Below are 23,838 nucleotides of genomic sequence, written 5' to 3'. Positions count from 1 at the left end.
TTTAAAACAGTGTTATCTGTTGGATGTAAGAACAACACACGCAATACTAAATATGTTTTCCGATTGCATTGATAAATTAAATCTTCATAGATTTTGATTTCAGTATTTTGTGTGGCATTGCGTTGGAATTAAGCTGTGTTGTTTACCATACCGTTTATTTTGTGAGCAAAGTATTTTCTTTATTTTTTCTTTGTTTTTCATTTCGTTTTTTAACTATTCTTATTTTTCAGTGATTGGAACATCAGATCATTAAATGTTCCCAATTTTCTGATGGGAACATCAGATCATTTAGTAATGCATCGGATGAGGGAGTGGGGAATGGTGGGGAGGACGAGGGAACGGCAGTGGGGGATGGTGGGGAGGACGAAGAAACAGGGGACGGGGGGGTGGTAGTGGTGGGGAGGATGAGGGGATGAGGAAGTTGGGGATGGTGGGGACGAGGGAACGGGGGAATGGAGAATGGTGAGGAGGACAAGGGGACAGGGGAGTGGAGGATGATGGTGAGGAAGAGGGGACAGGGAAGGGGGTAATGGTAAGGTAGACGAGGGGACGAGGAAGTTGGGAATGGAGGGGAGGGCGAGGGGACGGTAGAGTGGGAGATGGTAGGGAGGACAAGGGGCCGAGGGAGGGGAGGAGGGAATGGTGGGGGAGGGGATAGGGGAGTGGGGAGTGGTTAGGAGACAGGAAGGGGGGGGGGGCGGTGGAGAGGGGAATTGTTGTGTGGACGAGGGGAGATGGGGGGGGAGGGGGGATGTGTGGGGAGGACGAGGGGACGGTGGAGTGGGGAATGGTGGGGAGGACGAGGGGATGGTGGAGTTGGGATGGTGGGGAGTTCAAGGAGACTTGGGAAGGGGGAATGGTTTGGAGAACATGGGGATGGTGGAGTGGGGGATGAGAGAGAGAGAGAGAGAGAGAGAGAGAGAGAGAGAGAGAGAGAGAGTATAAATATTTATATACTGTATTTAAAAATGTTTACAGTCAAGCTTGCGAAGCTAAAACGTGAGGAAAGACTTGAGACAAAAGACGATGGAGGGTGATGTAAGTGAGAGAGACTCCGCGAATGACATCATGGACGAGGACTCAAGTAGGAGAAACAACGTGTCAGGAGAAACCAACACCGAGGACAATGTCTCAAGAGTGACCACCTTCGAGGAGCTGATGGTGCTGGTGGGATCGGGTGGCCGCTGGAACTTGACCCTCTTCACCTTGTGTGCTTTGTGTTAGTATATCAGACTCCTAGTGAATTTGTTAATACGTATATCCACCTAACTGTATGCTCATCTTGCTTTAGGCCAGACTCAATGTAACCCTTCTGTACTGTGCACTTGACTCAATGTAACCCTTCTGTACTGTGCACTTGACTCAATGTAACCCTTCTGTACTGTGCCCTTGACTCAATGTAACCCTTCTGTACTGTGCACTTGACTCAATGTAACCCTTCTGTACTGTGCCCTTGACTCAATGTAACCCTTCTGTACTGTGCACTTGACTCAATGTAACCCTTCTGTACTGTGCCCTTGACTCAATGTAACCCTTCTGTACTGTGCCCTTGACTCAATGTAACCCTTCTGTACTGTGCCCTTGACTCAATGTAACCCTTCTGTACTGTGCACTTGACTCAATGTAACCCTTCTGTACTGTGCACTTGACTCAATGTAACCCTTCTGTACTGTGCACTTGACTCAATGTAACACTTCTGTACTGTGCACTTGACTCAATGTAACCCTTCTGTACTGTGCACTTGACCCAATGTAACACTTCTGTACTGTACACTTGACTCAATGTAACACTTCTGTACTGTGCACTTGACTCAATGTAACCCTTCTGTACTGTACACTTGACTCAATGTAACACTTCTGTACTGTACACTTGACTCAATGTAACACTTCTGTACTGTACACTTGACTCAATGTAACACTTCTGTACTGTGCACTTGACCCAATGTAACACTTCTGTACTGTACACTTGACTCAATGTAACACTTCTGTTCTGTGCACTTGACTCAATGTAACCCTTCTGTACTGTGCACTTGACTCAATGTAACCCTTCTGTACTGTGCACTTGACTCAATGTAACCCTTCTGTGCTGTGCACTTGACTCAATGTAACCCTTCTGTACTGTGCACTTAACTCAATGTAACACTTCTGTACTGTGTACTTAACTCAATGTAACACTTCTGTACTGTGCACTTGTCTTATTGAACAATTGTTGTGAGTTTTCCCCTGTCTTATATTGCATATAGATTACGTGTCTTGCTCTACACCAATCATGCAGTATACCTGCCTTAGTATACCATATTTTTCAGGTAATTTACAATACAGGTACAATAGCGTATAGCTACCATATATTACAGTAACCTTGCTGCATAGCTACCCTCAGTATAGCTACCATATATTACAGTAACCTTGCTGCATAGCTACCCTCAGTATAACTACCATATATTACAGTAACCTTGCTGCATAGCTACCGTCAGTATAGCTACCATATATTACAGTAACCTTCCTGCATAGCTACCGTCAGTATAGCTACCATATATTACAGTAACCTTGCTGCATAGCTACCGTCAGTATAGCTACCATATATTACAGTAACCTTGCTGCATAGCTACCCTCAGTATAGCTACCATATATTACAGTAACCTTGCTGCATAGCTACCGTCAGTATAGCTACCATATATTACAGTAACCTTGCTGCATAGCTACCGTCAGTATAGCTACCATATATTACAGTAACCTTCCTGCATAGCTACCCTCAGTATAGCTACCATATATTACAGTAACCTTCCTGCATAGCTACCGTCAGTATAGCAGTTTGTATAATATATATTTGTAACATATGCATTATATTTTGTAAGATGAGTATCTTAAGTCTTCATGCCAAGTTTATGTTATTCTGTCATCAGAATATTATGATACTTTTATCAACTAGTAGATGGGGTACCCGGCGATGCCCGGGTTTCTCTCCCTCACTCCTCTCTTCCTCGAAGATCTCTACCCCAACTTCCTCCTTCCCCCCCCCAACTGTCTGCCCTCTCTTCCTGTATCTCCTTCTCCTGTCCTTAACCCCCCCCCCCCTCTGCCCCTCCAGACCTCTTCCTTCCCTCGCTCTTCGTCTCCTCTAATCTTCCCCTCTTCTCAGGCTCTCTTCACATCTTCCCCCACTTCCCTGGCCCACCTGACCTCTTCCTCCCCCCCCTCGGCCCCTCATTTCCTCTACTCTTCCCCCCCCCCTCTCGGCCCCTCATCACCTCTACTCTTCCCCCCCCCCCCTCGGCCCTTCATCTCCTCTACTTTTAACACGCCTCTGCCCTTCATCTCCTCTACTCTTCCCCCTTATGCTCATCCCCTCATCTCCTCTCCCCCCCCCCCTCGGCCCTTCATCTCTCCTACTCTTGCTCTCTCGGCCCTTCATCTCCTCTACTCATTCCCCATCTGCTCCTCATCTCCTCTACTCTTCCTCCCCTTCCCCCCCTTCGGCCTCTTCCCCCCATCTTCTTTTCTCTTCCCTCCGTCGGTCTCTCATCTCCTCTACTCTCCCCCCTCCCCTTGGCCCTTCTTCTCCTTTACTCTTCCTTTCTTCGGCCCTTCATCTCTTTTACTCATCCTTCCTCGGCTCTTCCTCTTCTCTACTCTTCCCCCATCTTCTTTTCTCTTCCCCCTCTTAGCCTTTTCTCTTCTCTTCTCTTCCTCCCTCCCTCGGCCCTTCATCTCCTCTACTTTATCCCCCCTCCCCTCGGCCCCTCATCTCCTCTAATCTTCCCCTCCCGGTCCCTCATCTCTACTACCCTTCCCCCCTCGGCCCTTCTTCTCTTCTACTCTTCCCTCCTCGGCCCCTCATCTCCACTTCTCTCCCCCCCCCCTTGGCCCTTCATCTGTTCTACTTTTCCCCCCTCGGTTCTTCATCCCCTCTACTCTTCCTCCTCCCGGCCCTTCATCTCCTCTACTCTTCCCCCTTCAGCCCTTCATCTCCTCTACTCTTCCCTCCTCCCCCCCACCCTTTTCCCTTCATCTCCTCTACTCTTACCCCCCCCCCCCCTTGAGAAGAATGGTCCCTACTTGAGAATGGTCCAGGACGGACCGAAACGTCGTCATCCCTTCACTTTCTAGTGTGTGGTCTGGTCAACATACTTCAGCCACGTTATTGTGACTCATCGCCTGCTAACTGTTGATGACTTTTGTGAGACCAAATTTGGAATATGTAGCAGTTGTATAGTGCCTATATCTCAACAAGCACAAGAATAAACTGGACAAGGTGTAAATGCATGCTACAAAATTACTTTTGGAGCTGAAAAAGAAGAGTTACAAAGACAGGTTAGAGGCGTTAAATTAACTAAGGCTAGAAGATAGAAGAAAACAAGTGATATGATCATCATTTAGAAAATAACAACAGGAATCGACCAAATTGACAAAGAATAATTCCAAAAACCAGCAACTTCAAGAACAAGAGATCGCAAATTCAAGGTTTGGAAACAAAGGTGATAAAAAAATATTATAATGTTTTCTTTTGCAAACAAAGTGGTAGACGGTTGGTATAAATTAAGTGAGAAGGTGGTTAAGGCCAAAAACGTCAGTAGTTTTAAAGAGTTATACAAAGAGTACTGGTAAGACGGGACACCACGAGCGTAGCTCTCATCCTGTAATTACACTTAGGCATTTACACGTACAGACATACTCACGTACACGTCGACACGCGTGTCCTCCCAGTTATGAGGTTAATGGTGCGCATGTCAGCTCATTAATATTCACCGATGTAAGATGTCAATGTCTTGACAGACAGACGAAAAAACTCTCAAATTAATTTCTCCAAATCATAATTTTGATCTCCGATTTTCCCCCTCAGCTGGATTTGTTACTCCTTGGAGTGCTATGACATACCAGTTTCTGGGCATAACTCCTGACTACTGGTGTCATGTGGCGCCTCTGGTGGCGGCCAACTGGACTACCCAGCAGATACTCGCCCTCGCCATACCTAAGAAGTGAGTATTCAATCATCGCAATTGTGAAGATTAATGATTTATGAATGAAAAATGAATGAAAAAACGTTTACACACGACTCAACTGATGACGTCCAAACACTTCCGGAACAAGTGATTCACTGACGACTTTTGTTCAAACCACAACGCTGTAAACGCTTCACCCACGTACTACAAATACCAGCCCGTCCTCCAAAGACCCAAAAGGGATTCCATGCACCCACCAAACGACAAACCCCCTGTTTATGAATGAAAAAACGCTTTACACACGACTCACTACTGATGACGTTCGAACATTTCCGGAACAAGTGCTTCACTGACGAATTTTGTTCGAACCATAACGTTATAAATGCAGCCCGTCCTCCAAACAAAGATCCAAAAGTGATTCCATGCACCCACCAAACCCCCTGTTTATGAATGAAAAGCGATTTACACCCGATTCACAACTGCTGAAGTTCGAACATATCCGGAACAAGTGCTTCACTGACGAATTTTGCTCGAATCACAACGCTATAAATGCTTCACCCACGTACTACAAATACAAATAATCGCCAACAGAACCTAAACACCTAACCTAACCTATCCTATGCCTATATATACACAATATGCTAATATATTATAATATTAATTTATACTTAAGAAAATTCCCGTTTTGAATGAACAGCATTATATTATAAATATATAGATATATACAACAAAACAAGGCAATATGGGAGTAAATAAACAAATTTGTGGCCACTGTAACAACTTCTTAAAGACGAAGGTAACGGGAATTGAATGTTATATCTGTAAGACTAGATTCCATTCGGCTTGTACAGGAGTGAGTAACACTACGGCACTGAGAGTTGGCCACTTGCTCTGGGTATGTAAAAATGACCTGCCAGCTTGGAATATCCTAAAAAACCTTCTAGATAACATGACGCATGATCGGAAAACATCATTCATTGGAAGCCTACCAGCCATCCAGAAGGAGTGGGAAAGGAACAACAATTCTAATATACAAGGGGCGGAGGATATAGTCAGGGATGAAACTGAGGCTGAAACTCAGGAAGTTGTAAACTCTGACTCAGTAGGCCAGGATGTAGATGACAGTAAACTAGAAAGTGTACCAGACAGCACTGACAGCTCGATAGGTACAGACACTACGACGGTTCCCGATAGAGCAATTCAGAACAGGACAGACTTATGCAAATTTTATGCAAAGGGCATATGCAGACATAGATATGCTGGTAATAAGAAAGGATTAGAATGCAGTTACCAACATCCCAAAAAAATGTTTAAATATGCTTAGGAAAGGTGAGTGTCGATTTGGATCAATATGTAGGTTTTTCCATCCTGACATGTGCCAAACCTCACTGGAGGACAGAAAATGCTATGACCTCAGCTGCCCACACTTTCACGTGAAAGGCACGGAACGCTACATAAAGAGTGGCAAGCAGGATAATGCATTTGGAGGAAACTATAAATTTTTTATACCAGACCGGCAGAGAATTCAAAAGGAGCAGCATGGAGAGTGTATGGAACTGGATGCCAGATCCACTTGAATTCCAGAATTACAGATACAATTACCCACCGAAAGGGAACTACAACTACGACAGAAAACTGCCCTACAACAATCAGTACTGGTCAGAACAAACTCATTATGTCCACGAATAATGGACTTGCCGAAAAGTCTCCCATTCAAACTATTACTAATAGAGTAACCTCATTCATCTTTGCCAACATACAAGGACTGAAAACAAGAACAAACAACAAAGTACAGTTCATAAATGGCCTCCTCACGGAGTCAAATGCAGTATTTGGAGCTTTCACAGAAACCCATGCAGGGGAATTGTTGGACAGTGAGATCTGGATTCCAGGATATAACCTATACAGGTGTGATAGGAAAATTAGGTCACATGGAGTGGGCCTGTATATTAGGGAAGACCTTGTATGCTCGGAGCTCCTAAACGTTACAAATGAGGTGGTAGAGGTACTGGGATTAAAAATAGAGAAAATAAATTTAGTGATTATACTAATATACAAACCGCCAGATGCAACGGCTGAGGAATTCACAGAACAGATAAGCAAAATAGAGAATAGCCTTGATAATTTGGAGAACCCGATACCTGATATTATCTTCCTAGGTGACTTCAACTTGCCTAGTCTCAGGTGGAAAATAGCAAACAATAATATTATACCAGGAAATCTATCAGGACCTAACCAACCACAGATTAGAGAACTACTTAGATTCTGTGACAAATTTTCACTCAATCAGCAGATATCGGAGCCAACGAGAAATGAAAATATTCTAGATCTGGTCTTTACGAACAATGAAGACATTATCAGAGACATTACGATATCAGATACCACATATTCAGATCACAAGCTCATTGAAGTGCAAACGACCATCAATACTCAGAATAGACCTAAAACGTTGATAAAGCGAGAGGGGCTATTCAGTAAATTTAATTTTAATAATAAAAGGATAGACTGGGAGATAATAAACAGGGAACTTACAAACATTCCATGGGGAACTGTTCTAAGTAATACAAGTCCTACAGAAGGAATAGAAAAACTGACTTCAGAAGCGTATCAAGTCTGTCTGAAACATGTTCCTTTGAGGAAAGCCAGAAAGAGATCTAACGTAGAAAGAGACCGCAGACGACACTATAAACGCAGGAAAAAAATAACGGAACTGCTTATGCAGACACGAATTTCCCGTCAAAGAAGGAATAATTTAAATAGGGAGATTGAAGAAATCGAGCGGAAATTGAAACACTCATATGAAACTGAAGAAAGACAGTTAGAACAGAAAGCCATTCAGGAAATAAAGAAAAATCCAAAATATTTCTTCTCATATGCGTAATCAAAAGCAAAAACCACTGCCAGTATTGGACCTATTCGTACAAGTGAAGGTTCATACACGGAGGATGACAAAGAAATTAGTGAAATCCTAAAAAAGCAGTATGAGGACATGTTTAGCACTCCAATAAACAACATGAAGGTGGAATATCCAGACAATTTCTTTATGCGGGATATTCAAACCCCTGTAAATATAACTGATATAAACACGAGCGCACTAAATTTTGAAAAAAAAAAATTGAAAACATGCCCATGCACTCGGCCCCAGGTCCAGACTCATGGAATTCAATATTTATAAAGAAATGCAAAGTGCCGGTAGCACAGGCACTCAGTATAGTGTAGAGGAAGAGCTTGGACACGGGGGAGATACCAGATGCACTTAAAGTAGCAGACATAGCCCCTCTACACAAGGGAGGGAGCAAAGCATTGGCAAAAAATTATAGACCAGTTGCACTAACATCGCACATCATAAAAATATTTGAGAGAGTGATTAGGAGTCAGGTCACCAATTTCATGGAGACCAATGACCTTCACAACCCAGGCCAACATGGATTTCGAGCGGGAAGGTCGTGCCTCTCACAGCTACTTGAGCACTACGACAAAGTCACTGAGGCATTAGAAGAGAAACAGAATGCTGATGTGATATACACGGACTTCGCAAAGGCTTTCGATAAATGTGACCATGGCGTGATAGCACACAAAATGAAGTCAATGGGAATAACCGGTAAAGTAGGACGCTGGATACTCAGTTTTCTGTCAAACAGGACACAGCGAGTAACTGTCAACCATATAAAATCTAGTCCAAGTGCAGTGAAAAGCTCTGTACCTCAGGGTACAGTCCTTGCACCGCTGCTTTTCCTTATTCTCATATCAGATATAGACAAAAATACAAGTCACAGCTTCGTATCATCCTTTGCAGATGACACAAAAATCAGTATGAAAATTACCTCGGCTGAGGACATTGAAAAACTTCAAGCTGATATTAATAAAGTTTTCGACTGGGCATCAGAAAATAACATGATGTTTAACAGTGATAAATTCCAGGTACTCAGGTACGGTAAAAATGAGGACCTTAAACAAAATACAGAGTACAAAACACAATCAAATGTACCCATAGTAGGAAAACAGCATGTAAAGGATTTGGAAATAATAATGTCTGACGACCTAACGTTTAAGGAGCATAACCAAGCAAATATTGCGACAGCCAGAAAAATGATAGGATGGATTACGAGAACTTTCAAATCCAGGGATCCCATCACAATGGTTGTACTCTTCAAGTCACTTGTGTTGTCCCGTCTTGAGTACTGTTCAGTACTCACTTCCCCCTTCAGAGCAGGAGAGATTGCTGAAATAGAGGGAATACAGAGAACATATACGGCACGCATAGACGCAATAAAGCACCTAAATTATTGGGATCGTCTCAAAGCCCTCCAAATGTACTCACTAGAAAGAAGACGAGAGAGATATCAAATAATATACACCTGGAAGATACTGGAGGGCCAAGTACTAAATCTACACAGAAAAATAACAACGTACTGGAGTAAACGATATGGAAGAAAATGTAGAATAGAACCAGTGAAGAGAAGAGGTGCCATAGGCACAATCAGAGAACACTGTATAAACATCAGAGGTCCGCGGTTGTTCAACGTCCTCCCAGCAAGCATAAGAAATATTGCCGGAACAACCGTGGACATTTTCAAGAGGAAACTAGATTTATTCCTCCAAGGAGTGCCGGACCAACCGGGCTGTGGTGGGTATGTGGGCCTGCGGGCCGCTCCAAGCAACAGCCTGGTGGACCAAACTCTCACAAGTCAAGCCTGGCCTCGGGCCGGGCTTGGGGAGTAGAAGAACTCCCAGAACCCCATCAACCAGGTTAAGCATGTTAAAATTTATGAATGCGTCTGTGGGGTTGACCGCTGAATGTAATGGACATGAGTCGAGGACGGGTTGCAGCCATGCTTCACCCACGTACTACAAAAACAACTAATCGCCAACAGAACCTAAACACCTAACCTAACCTAACCTATGCCTATATATGCACAATATGCTAATATAAAATTCCTATAAAATAATATTAATTAATAATTGAGAAAATTCCTGTTTTGAATGAACAGTATTAAAATTTATGAATGCATCTTTGGGGTCGACCGCTGGATGGAATGGACTTGGTCTGAGGACGGATTGAATGATTACAAAAATATGTAACTATCTGAAACAATTTGAAATAAAGTACATGTAAAATCAGGGATGTATATTTTCCTGAGTAGAGTTAAACAATAAACAAAATAAATGTATAAAATTATAATTTTTAATAATTTATTCATTTCTTGAGCATTTGTTATAGAGTTCTCTCTGAATTAATTTATCTTTTCTCAGTCTATCAGAGTGATGGACTGAGAAAATATGGAGATTTCCAGTGTGGTGAAAAGGAAGGTGGTCGCTGTAGGGTCTCGAAGACACTGGAACCCAGATCCTGAAGAAAAAAAAAAGTCACTTTCTCACAATAGGCCAGGAATTTCAAATATAAGCCAGGGATCCTAGATTTGAAATTTAAAAAAGTTGAAGCAGTTGACTTTTTTTTTTACATATTGGGTTTATCTTTTTCCCTGCGGATGCCAGCAGCTTCATAGCATTGGATGGTAGTTTATTTGGCACTGAGGACAATGTCGGTGTCTGCCAGGGTGGTCCTGTATTTACACGCAGTTCTTGATAGTAATACACCAAAGTGCTAAAATTATTGTTTCCATGTTACTACTTTATCATAACGAAATTTCGTATGTATTTTCAGTTCATGTTTAGGCATATAAATAATTTTTCGTCTCTGGTTAAATCTCAAAAAATAAGACAGGAAGCTAAAATGATTAATGCTATCATTGAGAATCAGAGCTTCATAATTTTTAGTACTTATGTTCGTGATGTCGGCTGTGTTACCTATCGTTCGTTACGGCTCGTGACCCTACAGCAGCCAAGCTTTAGTACGTCTAGGGATACCACTGCTGCTCTCTAAAGCGGGTCACCAGTATAACCCCATGAATGATAACAGGCTAAGACTTAAAAGTATTTCTCCCTTAGGACTGAAGAATTATACATATAACTTATAATATATATATTCAAAACAGTATAATATAAAAACACAGATGGTAAAGTTAAATTATACAACAAACAAAAAATATTGTCTCTTATAATATAATAAAATAAAAATATGGCACAACATGAATGTTACAGACTTAACTCTACAAAGATGTGATCTATCCTGGTCCGTATCAGCTACTGAACTCTCGCTCTGTCGCTACCCATAATCCTCTCCTTCTCTGCCTCATCCAGGATGAGGGATGGAAAATACAGACTTTTTAATATTTAAAACTAATTGAACAACCACTTGTTCTCAAAACACATATGAATGCAAATTACATATAATAGTTACTTACAAAATATATAAGTACAATGCCACCTGCTTAATTACAGTAAATAAACAATTATATAAACTTAATAAAAGTGACATCTGGAACTCCCAACTGAACAGGTCCAGCAATTCTAACTTCCCGAATCTAACAGGTATTAGAAGTGTGAAAAGCAACCGCGCTCCTGTCCCCACTGACGCTGCCACACCACACGATAATTTATCAAAAACACAATGTGTGTACATATACAGGCAATGATATAATGGAACAAAACAAGTTATTTTAAATTTATATACATATTCAGCTAGGAGTACGTAACACTTCCACCTCCAAGAAAAAAAATGCAATACATTGAAGATCAATGGCATTTTTTCAAAGTAAAACGTATGACACTTGAGATTTATGGTATTAATTACACCAAACATGTAAAAGTAATAAGAACACACTTCTGGACAAAAATGAAAACACTCCAAATATAGTCTTACAGGAAACTCAGAAATTTCAGTCTTATGACTATGTTCTACATATGTGTCACTGGAGTATACAAATTTATCTCTCCAAGGTACTATCTCATTTATTTCACTTTGTTGCAGACCATATTTCACACTCCTATCTACAACAGTATCATTAGTAGCATGAATAGAATTGTCAATAAAGGTAGCTGCTTTCACACAGTTATCATGGCAATTTAGCTTTTCATTTGTTTCTACTATTTCTCTAAGATCAGTTCCGTATTTCCATGTGATCCCTTTTCCACATGGTGAAGTTTTCCAAGACAGACTCCATTTTCCATTTCTCCCTTTTTCTGGAACTGAACTGCTTAATTGAAGCTGACTGGATGTTGAGTAGATTTGGGACTTCTCCTGGGTATGCTCTGACACAGACATCTGCTCTTCATCACTCTTGATCCTCTGTGGAACACATGCTCTCGCCCAATGTATACTAAAATTAGAGAAATTAGCATTAAACCTCACAATTATGCATAAGACTTTCCCATTTATAGAACCTTCCGAAACACAAGACACCGACTTAGCAAACCTTTGACCTTCAAACCAAGAAATACAACCCAAGATAAGTGCAAAGACTACCTGATCGAACTGACTCAGATGATCCATAAGGAACACAGAAATCAATTGCCTCATAACTCTGTCATAACGATCAGTGAAAGAAAACAGGCATATGCCTAGGCACCATATCTCAATCATAACTCTCAAGACAAGTTCACACCCCCTGATGGTGAACTTGAACACAACACACTCTTGCATCAACCGGCTAGTCTGCCAAAAGACTAAATAAAACATGCCGAAAACTTTACAACCCTCACCATCACTTCCCAAGTGATTTACGTCTGATGACAACCAATCAACCGAAAGGCTTAAGGGTCTTAACATCTTGAAGATGCACAGCAGATTACCTGAGAAACGCCCAAGGACAATCTGAAACCCTTCACAATGATTAACACTAGGTAGGATAACCTTATCCCCCAACTTGAAATACACACCTGGAGCCTCAAACATCTGCTCCCCAGTATGATTTAATCCTTCACCCACAATATGACTCTGAAAGTCAACTCCAATATGACTCTGAAAGTCAACACCACACTTGAGTGGAACATACACTTTTATCACTCGTGCATCAAATTTAACTGGATCTGAATATAGAGACACTGTTCTAGCATAACTCACCACTTCCTCAGAACTATTGGTTGCACAACCTACTTGAGTAAACTCTCTCTGCTCCATCCACAAGGCTTGACAAAGATGTCCCACAGTCCATTACTTCACAAGAAAATGGCTCCTGCAGAATAAAAGTAGATTTCAACATCCTACACACACTCTGACTCAATGTACCCAACGAGAAATACTTACTCCACATAGAATAAGAATCACAACTCCGCAACTTAGATCCAAATGCTACTTTACCACTCTCAATGATTTTACCAAAATTTCCTCCCATGACTTCTGGAGCTGCTTGGAGTACTGTCTGCTCACAATCAATAATATCACTACCAATGTGGGTCACATCCTCACAGACAACTGAAGAGGGAGGCTCAATGGGTCTCCATCTACTCAACAGAAGCTGATCCTCTGGCTGCTTTCCCACGCTCTCCAAAACTGGATTTACAGTACAGACTGTCTCCTTGCTTCTCTCTGAAATCTTAGGGTCAGTTCTACTCAATGCACATAAATTAAGTGAATCTGAAACGAGCGGGCAAGTAACAGGTAGTTTGACCTCCTTCCCTATTATATCACCTTGACTAGGGTGAGGCGGGGCCTCTACAACAGACTTACTCGCGACAACTGATTCTAAACTTGGAGTGAGCGGGAATACTTCTGCCAACCCGACATCTTGTCCTAAACCATTCACTTGGCTGGAATACAATAGAGTCGTGGCTTTTAAGTTTCTCTCAACTCCTGGCACAACGTTCGTAGTGAGCGGGCAAGACAATGGTACATGGACATCCTCTCCCAATTTATTGGAATAAAGCAGAGTCATAGTATCAGGCTTACTCTCAACAACTAAATCGGCCACACAGGAATCTGGAACAACCACATCCCACTTCTCCACTGAAGGGGTACTGGTTACTGGAACAAATGCTTGAGTAACAACATCAGAACTGACAACTGGATTTATATTAGTACTGACATCAGCACAGGTAGAATGGACAAAACCATCTTCTACAACAGGTTCATTCATAGAACTAATTTCAGCACAGGCAGAATAAACATGGTCTGCAACTGGCTGTTGACACAAACGGGGATCAATCTCACCCACAACATGATTTATGGCCACATCATTACCCAATATAACATCCACACCTGGGATGGGCAACTGTGTACTAACACCCACAGTGCATAAACTTGGTGTAATGGTGGATCTGAAATTAATGTCTATTAGAGGTACAGTTTTACATCCTGCAACACTCTGAAGAACAACAAACTTTCCTGTCTCTCTCTTTTCAACATCAGAAAGAATACTGGATGAAATTATGGTTTGGGAAGCACCTGTATCACGAAGAATAACCACTGGCTTCCACTTCCCATTAATACACAAAACTTCACCTGAAGACATATATGGTGAATACTGTTTCACCCAATTGGGGTTTACAGTTACATGTTTATTAGTAAGTTTATTTTGCACACCTCTGCAATAAATGAGACCAGTTGGTCGTAACTCAGGGTGCAATATAAAACAGGAATTAATTCCATGGCCTTTTCTCTTACAATGGGAACAAGACCTTACAGTGGACACACTGGTAGAACCAACTGTAGGTTTAGAAATAACATTATTATTTGACATTCCTGACAATGAAGTAGCAGGATTAGGTTTTGTAAGAGAAGAGCTCATGGGAGTAACTGGAGCACTAGGACTGGATGGATTCTGATAAGGAGTTCGGTGAGCATTATAATTTACTTTACGACTAGACTTAGGTGAAGTGGCCGTAAACTGGGCCTTAGTCAACAACTCGTGCTCATCCGCGAGCTTTGACAGCTCATAAATGTCTGTTACATTCTTTTGTTCTGCCATAAAAGTAGACAACTTGTCTGGGAGACATGACAATACTTCTTCCATGATAAGAAGATTCTTTAGAGCCTCAAACTCAGTGACTGAAAGTGACTTTAACCATCTGTTGCAAAAATTCGTCTTCTGACGAGTAAAATCTGCTATTGTCTGATCACTTACCCTCCTTAGGTTCCTAAACTTCTGCCTGTGTGCCTCTGGATTTAATTGATACGCATTTAAGATGCTTTTCTTTACAAATTCATAATCAAAGCTATGAGCGTCAGGTAGGGATGTAAAAACCTCCTGACTACGCCCCTTAAATTGAGACTGCATAATGGCTACCCACTGATCCCTTGGCCAGTTCATACTGATGGCAATTTTATAAAAATGGGCAAAGAAAACCTCAGGATCCTCCTCATTGAACTTGGGTAATTCTATATACTTATTCATCCTGATGGGATTATTATCACTATTTGTTGAAACATTACTACTATTTCCATGCCCAGCTGCCATACGCTGTGTTTCAAGCCTGAAATTAGTGTCAGCCATTTGTTGTTGAATCTCTAATTGTTGCTTCTTTGTGGCTTCTAATTGCAACTGTGCCATAACCTCTAAACGCCTAGTCTCAAGCTCCCTCTGCTGAGCTTCAGCCTCTAATATTTGCTTTTGCTTTTGAGCTTCAATCTCTAATAGTTTCTGTTCCTTTTGAGCTTCAAGCTCTAATTGACGAGCTTCTAACTCAAGACGCTTTAACGTCATCTGATCACTCGACTCCTCTCTTAACTCCTCTAGAATTTCTTCTTCTAACTCTCCATTCTCAACAAAATGCGTCACAATGACTTTCACAATTTGGGCTTTAACCATTCTATTGTTGGCGGTCAAATCCAAATGATTTGCCATTTGTATTAACTCAGTCTTTTTAAGGCTCTGAATCCCTTCAAAGTTTGGGTGAGCCACCAACGATGCAACTTTCTCCTCCATCGTTACTAACACTTGGCACTTGATTCACAACAATAATTAAAACAATGGCACTGCACTACACTTCACTGTAAAATTGTCACCACACTGAAAATTCGCTTGGCCTCACTGCACAAACAAAATATATAGGATGACTTACCTCAAAATCGTGAAACGTTGTTACTTGACACACAGGAAGGCTTGCTTGGCACATGGAATAGTTCTTAAGAAACACACAGACACTTGACACACTGGTACCTAGGAAGGCAAGGTTAGATTAGCACAGTTAAGTTTAAGTGAGAACAATATCTCCCGGACGGCCCCCCATAACTCTTTGTTACCTATCGTTCGTTACGGCTCGTGACCCTACAGCAGCCAAGCTTTAGTACGTCTAGGGATACCACTGCTGCTCTCTAAAGCGGGTCACCAGTATAACCCCATGAATGATAACAGGCTAAGACTTAAAAGTATTTCTCCCTTAGGACTGAAGAATTATACATATAACTTATAATATATATATTCAAAACAGTATAATATAAAAACACAGATGGTAAAGTTAACTTATACAACAAACAAAAAATATTGTCTCTCTTATAATATAATAAAATAAAAATATGACACAACATGAATGTTACAGACTTAACTCTACAAAGATGTGATCTATCCTGGTCCGTATCAGCTACTGAACTCTCGCTCTGTCGCTACCCATAATCCTCTCCTTCTCTGCCTCATCCAGGATGAGGGATGGAAAATACAGACTTTTTAATATTTAAAACTAATTGAACAACCACTTGTTCTCAAAACACATATGAATGCAAATTACATATAATAGTTACTTACAAAATATATAAGTACAATGCCACCTGCTTAATTACAGTAAATAAACAATTATATAAACTTAATAAAAGTGACATCTGGAACTCCCAACTGAACAGGTCCAGCAATTCTAACTTCCCGAATCTAACAGGTATTAGACGTGTGAAAAGCAACCGCGCTCCTGTCCCCACTGACGCTGCCACACCACACGATAATTTACCAAAAACACAATGTGTGTACATATACAGGCAATGATATAATGGAACAAAACAAGTTATTTTAAATTTATATACGTATTCAGCTAGGAGTACGTAACAGGCTGTGGCAAGAGAAGGAGACTATGAGGAGGAATCGCCAAGCATTACGACTATTAGCACTTGGAAGGGATCAGGATAAGAATTTAGGATGGGACAGAGCGATCGGGAATTGAACATCTACGGAATGAGTCAGGGCCGTTGCTCTACCGTCCAGGCCCATCCCAAGTGGCAAGTGATCCTGCCAATCCCATCTCTACTAACAACATTCTTTCAAAGCCTGGAGTTACATTACATAGCGTGTAAATTTTAATTTATCCCGCTCTAAAGACACAAGTGCCCCATGGAATCACATCCATCATGTCCTGTAGCACCGCGATCAGTGGAATCGGCATACTACAAAATAGTCCTGGGTTCGATTCCAGTGAAAGGGGAAGGGAACTATCAACGGAAAGCGCCAGGCCATTATGACTGTATAGCCCTTGGAATGGGTCAGGATAAGGATTTGGGATGAGACGGGGGAAAGGAATGGTACCCAACCACTTCAACGGTCGGGGATTGGACGCCGACCTGCATGAAATAAGACCGGGACCGGGCTGAAACACTTTCGAAATAATTCATCACGTTTCCATATCCGATTCCTGTATATGATGTAGAGATAAGATGTTTAGAGATGTTTCCTTTCACTCAATATATTTCTTCAGTAGTAAATAGATTCTTGAGAGTTAGTCATATGTTTTGGCATGCATCCTGGGGATGGCTATAAGCCTAATGGCCTTTTTGTCCCCAGCAATGGAAAACTATTAAGTCCTCTCACATAAGAGCGCTCAGAGTCGCTGCAGAGTGCCACTGTAGTCCAACACTTGTTGGCGTGGCTGGACTATTTATTTTTGTTTTTCTTTATTGGGAACAACATATAAATACAACATAAAAAACAAGGCACCAGAGCAGTAGGATACAGTGAACATAATAACACAGAAAATACAATTCAAACACGAAACATGTAGGAATACACCAGTGCAATTTAACTGTACATTAAACATAACACACATAAAACATAGTACAATAAAATGCAGAAGAAAACATGACCAGACAACACCCGCAGAACAACACACGGTCAGTATACATATCGGTAAAACACATCAAAACAATACAGGGAAATGCACAAAACGAAAACGCACCACCCATTTGGTGCCACGATCACACCAGGGCCCAAAACACTGGGACCGTTACCACTACCATAACACTGAGATGGTACGGTATCGGCATCAAACATCACCAAAAGAACACAAAAAAAAACATAAAAATATATATAAATAATAAACATAAATAACCAAAGCAAAGCACCAAAGCATCAAAATGTAGCATAGCGGAAACAATGAAAAACACACGTAACACAAAGCACAACTCCAGTACAACAACAGCGCACACCAACACAATCACAGTGTACCAAGACACGCAAACCAACACAGACAAAACATTACAGAAACAGAAAACCTTCCAAACAATCCACACCGCATCAGTCCGCAACAACAGGGATACACGAAAGATAAATATAAAGCACACAAACAACACACACAACATATCACGATTAAAATAAGCAACAATCAAGTAAAGAAGAACACTCGCAAACATATAAAACACACTACAGGACTAAGAAAACACACAACAAAAAACCCCACAACCTATAACAAATTTGCATACCCCACAGACGCCCCTGTAAACCAACGATCAAACACCCTCGGAAATGTCCCTCCGCGCGGTATACACATAGTATACCGCAATCGACCCCAAAAAAGCCCAAATTCTGACCCAAATCGTAACCTCCATCCTACCAACCCACAAGAGGCTTGAGGAACCCAAGCCTCTACTCTGCAAGACATGCAACACAAACCCAATCGGACCGCGATCAAATGCCTTCGACTAATCCAGACTGATCATAGCCGCAGGAAGACCAGACCTCGACTCATAAACGATTACATCCCGAAAAAGGGAACTACACTGCACTAATGACCTCCCAGGACCCCCACAAAACTGTTCCACAGAAACCAATGACCCGACCATCAAACGAAACTGCCCAGCCAACAGCTTAGATATAATCCTATAATCAAGATTCAACTGCGTAATTGGACGCCAATTTTAAAAGAAACGCAAATCCCCTGGCTTTGGGAGCAACTGCACAATACCATCAGTCTGTGAAGCAGTTAACGACATCCACCCCAAACAGAACCTGACCACTTCCAGAAAATATGAGCCAATTACATCCCCTCCACCCACACCCCCCCCCCAAAAAAAAACATAAAATTCCGCCGGAAGGCCATCATACCTGAGAACTTTAGTATGACGAAAAGAACGCACAATATCCCAAACCTCCAAAAGATCTGCCTCACTCACAAGACCAAGACAATCCACCGACAACAAACCGGGGGAACAGTGCCGAAGTAAGAAATCCTCCATCTCCCCATCCCCCCCCCCCCTCGACCGGCCCATACAACCCTTCAAGTTCCCGACGAACATACAAAAAGACCCAATCCGTGTTCGACAACACCAAGCCATCCGACTGATTGAGGACTGTCAACAAAACAGAATGGACGATCTACCTTCTCCTTCCACAGTAAAACCTGCGAAAGACGCTCACCAAACAACCGTTCCGCAACCCCAGCCTACACACGAACCCACTCAGCCATCTCCTCCCACAACCTTCTAATCTGCTCCTTACATAACAAAATGTCCCCCTTAACCGGACAGAAATAAAGAAGAGAAATAATCCTTCCGGAAGAGATTCACACTCTCCGCCACACCACAGCCAAGTGCCCTGACAAGCTGCACTTAAAACACGTGCCAGGCTGACCCGAGCAGAAACACCTGATGGTGAACCCCATCAGCACCACAGAGGACGGAATAGCGGACACAAGTTTCATAGTGAGGATCCGAGTTCCATTCTATAGGCCCGTCAGACGTTCAGAGGAAAGCACTTTCATCCTGTGGTGCAATACCCTCCTGTACTTTCAAAAAAAATCGACGCATCAGTTCCTTCGGAAACTGAAAGAGCGTGCCCTGCACATTCACTTAGGTGGTCTGAACACTAAAATCCGAAACCTGCACAGTACCAGCATCCCAGGCAACGGAAAAGTGTGCCCGTCATAACGCTGAATAAAGTCCAGAAAAACAGCATTGTAATGGAACTTCACCACCGCCTGGTGGCCAGTAACGAGCTGGACACCAATCACCTCGGTCACAGCAACACATAGCACATCCACCAGCGCCACATCAAGAGCCAGAAAGTCCACCTGGCCAGAGAAATCAATCCCAGCCTACGACATCCGCCGCACCGGGGGCAAGGGAAACCCCATAATGCAGGCCCACCCCACACCTGCAGGCCCCAGCAACGTCTCAACTAACAACCGTCAACACCACTAGGTGGGCAGAGATTGCAGAGCAAGGCCGACACTACCGCACCCTCTAGTAGTCAAACGGCAAATACAGAAATACTTACTGGTACTCAAACAATCCATATATCTAGTATTTTGATCTCAACAAACGACTTTCATTAGCCTTTAACCAATTATTTTTTTATAAATAAAGGTATTTATCAGTAGTTCGCACCCATCTCTATTGTGTTAGGGTTAATCACTATCAGGCTCCTAGACAAAGCCAACGATTTCACTAACCCCGAGTGTTGTTGCCTGCCTGGCTGCGTGCTGACGTGGCCGTTTTGCCATGGGGGGCCTGGCTATTCCTCCTGTGTTGCGGGTAAATTCCGTGGGACTGGAATTCACTTGTAAGGCTGGTTATCCGGCCGTTGAGTTAGTTATGTGTGACATGCTTCGTGTCCCGGTGGAAGCTGTGTATGGCGTTGAGCTTGTTACGGCCCACCGGGTGATTGTACAAGTTCGTGGGGGAGGAGGAGTATCGGGACTTCCTCCGGCGGAACGAGGGGCGTTCATTGCAGTTGCCGGATGGCGCCGGCTCCGTTACGATCTCGGACCGAAGTGGTGCCCTGACATATGTCAGTGTGCACGGTGCGCCCCTGGAGTTCCCTGAAAACCTTCTCCGGCGATTCTTTGGGAGGTATGGTGTGGTCATCAGTGTGCGGGTGAACAAGCTGTCCTCGGGGAAGTATGCTGGGAAGCAGACGAACGTCCGTACATTAGGTATGCGCCTGCGGTCGGATATCCCATCTTCTGTCCGGCTGCTGGGCTACTACGTTCGGGTGTACTATGCCCGGCAGCCCCGTACTTGTTTCCGGTGTGGCCAGTTGGGGCATCAGGCTGCCGGGTGCTCTGAGACACCTGCTGCACCCGTTAACTTATTCCGGGAGGAGGATTTCCCGCCGCTCCCTCAGGGCGTGAATTCCGGAGATGAAGTGGAGCAGGTCCCGGTCGCTGCTGATGCGGCCCCTCCTGCGTCACCCGACATGCCCCCGGTGCTTGTTGCCCCTCAGCCAAGTGCGTCTGCGTCTTCCTCGACTCCTGCTGCTGTGCCTGGTCCTGCACCCTCGCCAGGTGTTCCGGCTGTGTTGGGTGTTGGGGGTGCTGCGGAGCATCCTGTTGTGTGCGGCCCGGTTCCCCATGTGGTTGAGGCTGCTGAAGTACTGCGACGGGCGTTGGTTCGCCCGGTTCGTGAGGGCCGTGGTTCTGGGTCCGCCTCCGGCTGTGAGGATGTGCGGCCAGTGCCCAAGCGTTCTAGGCGCTCTTCTACTGCTTGGGCTGATATGGAGGACTACGACGCGGTGGTGGCTGATGTCCATGTGTCGGCTGTTGACGATGATTGTGCGTCTAATTTACCTCCTGTTCTTTCTCCTGCAGAAGGTTCTTCGCAGTGGGAGGTGGTTGCTCCTACGGGCGTGGATGGTGTGGATCCTGGTGCGAGCCGAGGCATCAAGCTGGTGCTGAAAAAGGATGCCAAGCGTGGGGGGTCCCAGCAGGAGCAACGTTCAGTGGTTGCCAAGGAGCCCTGTGAGGCAGCTGAAGAGGCTCCTAGTGTGCTGCCCATTGCCCGGCCTCTTGGGAAGGAGCCTCTTCCTCTCATCTTGGCCTCCGGAGTGGCGATGGATGCTGACCATCCGTTGCATTTTGAAATTGTTGACCGTGTGCGTCCTGCTCCGTAGTGCCCTTCTACCATCTGGATTCGTCGGGCTAAGTGTTTTATTGTGGGTGTGCCAGAGTTAATGCCCGATCCTCGTACGCTCAATAGTGACCATGTTTCGGAGGACATTATGTTACTTTGGGAAGCGTACTGTATTCGCTTCCCGGCGGAAGAGTGGCCGGACAAGTATGAGATCTTTTCGTAGTCTGTGTGCTTGCTGTGTGTTTTCTTTTTCTTTTTGTTTTCTTGTGTTTTTGATGTTGGCCCTTCAGGCCGGTGTTTAGTGACTTGTGTTTCTGCCTGATTTTTTATTGTAATTGGCCTCGCCTTTTGTTACGGGGCGTTAATGTATTGATTTTCTGTTGCTTTACCTGTTGCCTCTTGTTGTATGTTTTGTTTTTTGGAGGTGTTGTTTTGTACTGTGATTGCTGGATTGCCATTGTATTCTGTTTTGTGCTTTGATATATGCTGTATTTTTCATGTTTTTCTTGTGTATGTGTTTTGTTGTGCTCTGCTGTCGGCCCTTCTGGCCGGTGGTCTATTGTTTTCCTTTATGTATTCTGTATTTTTATTGTATTTAATTTGCATGCTCTGCATGTAAAAATAAAAAAAAAATAAAAAATAAAAATTTCACTAACCCCAATAATTAGTAACAGGCAGATTGTTTAGTGGGTAATAGTAACAAATTTAGAATTCATTCGGAGGTAGGCCTTGACTTCATACAACCAACTTATATATTTATAAGTTTAATTATCATTACGTGGCATGCAGTTCATAATAAATTGAAGATTTGATATAGACACTTAACATGATATTTACAGCAGTTGCTGGAGGTAATATAATAATGTGTTACGTTACAGCAATGATACAGGGCAAGTGAACGGATGTTTCATGCGGAACTACAACTATACAGCAGCAGTGGAGCTGGGCTTTGACAAGAGCCTGGCCAACGAGTCAGCCATTGCTCTGCCCAACGCTGACATTCTCTCATGCACCTCACACCAGTTTAATTTATCCCAGTATGATTCTACCACTGTCACAGAGGTAATGTTATATTTATAATGTTTTGGGATGAATAAAACAGGTTGCATGTATATATAATTACGATTGATAGGAGATATACACAGAGTGGTATGTATGTCTTTTGTTTCGGAATACATTCACTTCAGAATTTACTTCAGATCTGGACTATGTTAAGGGCTAAAGAGTATTTGATGATTAGTAAGTATACTATTGTCATGGACTTAATAACCCTTCAGCAGGTGATACATTATATGAAAGAAATGTACCCGCTTCTTGGTTCAGAAAGGTAGTTACGGCTTTAATAACTCAACAGTGCCAGAGATGGGCCTTAAGACTTAAGACAGACATAGGCCTTAGACCCAACATGATCCATAATTAAATATTATTTTTAGTTGCGTGTTAATGAAATCATATAATTAATAATTATGATTAATAATTATGTTAATATGTTTTGTGCATAAACATAGGCTTACATACACGGCCCGTATATACTTGAACACAAAAAAAGAACATTTTTGTTTCTGTAGTTGATGTAAACAGATCAGTGATGTATTTCTGCTATGTACTGTTTGAAACCTGTGCGTTGTTTTCTTTGGGTTATTTGTAAATATTGTGGTCTACTGCGTTTAAGTGAGTTCTCTCCTACGTTCTCTCAATATTGTTTTTGAGTAGCATTTTTTCTCTCATTTAATAAATCCACGTCTTATATTGTCACTCATAAAGTGATCATCAGGTCCCTTCCATCAGAAACTGCAAAATATATATTTTTTAATGAAATACAGTAATGACCCATGTACTGGTTATGAGTGTGATATTGTGTGTTGTTCCTGTAACAATTTCTGTTACACTGAAATTAGGTCTTGATGGTACAGTTTTAATCTTTGAATTTGGTTTGGTGATTAGTTTAAAGCCAATCAACCTCTAATGGTTATTAAAGCCACAATAATTAATAGTTTATTGACCATTCAGCAAGTATTCA

The 23,838-nt window shown here is 42.6% G+C and overlaps 1 protein-coding gene across 1 annotated transcript in view; it reads left to right on the top strand.

Annotated features, from left to right (window-relative positions):
• The first annotated feature begins 978 nt into the window (after positions 1-978).
• The window catches only part of LOC123752042 (organic cation transporter-like protein), a 137,816-nt gene continuing 114,956 nt past the window's right edge, over positions 979-23,838 (top strand). Inside the window, exons 1-3 of the mRNA XM_069304662.1 lie at positions 979-1,219; positions 4,840-4,975; positions 22,697-22,880. Of these exons, the coding sequence (XP_069160763.1) occupies positions 1,027-1,219; positions 4,840-4,975; positions 22,697-22,880 (513 nt within the window). The 5' untranslated portion in view covers positions 979-1,026. The remainder of the gene's footprint in view (positions 1,220-4,839; positions 4,976-22,696; positions 22,881-23,838) is intronic.

This window comes from Procambarus clarkii, chromosome 53 (assembly GCF_040958095.1).
Source record: "Procambarus clarkii isolate CNS0578487 chromosome 53, FALCON_Pclarkii_2.0, whole genome shotgun sequence".
NCBI classification, from domain to species: Eukaryota; Metazoa; Arthropoda; class Malacostraca; order Decapoda; family Cambaridae; genus Procambarus; species Procambarus clarkii.
The sequence above is the reverse complement of the archived record's forward strand: the minus strand, read 5'-3'. Positions and strand labels throughout refer to the sequence as shown.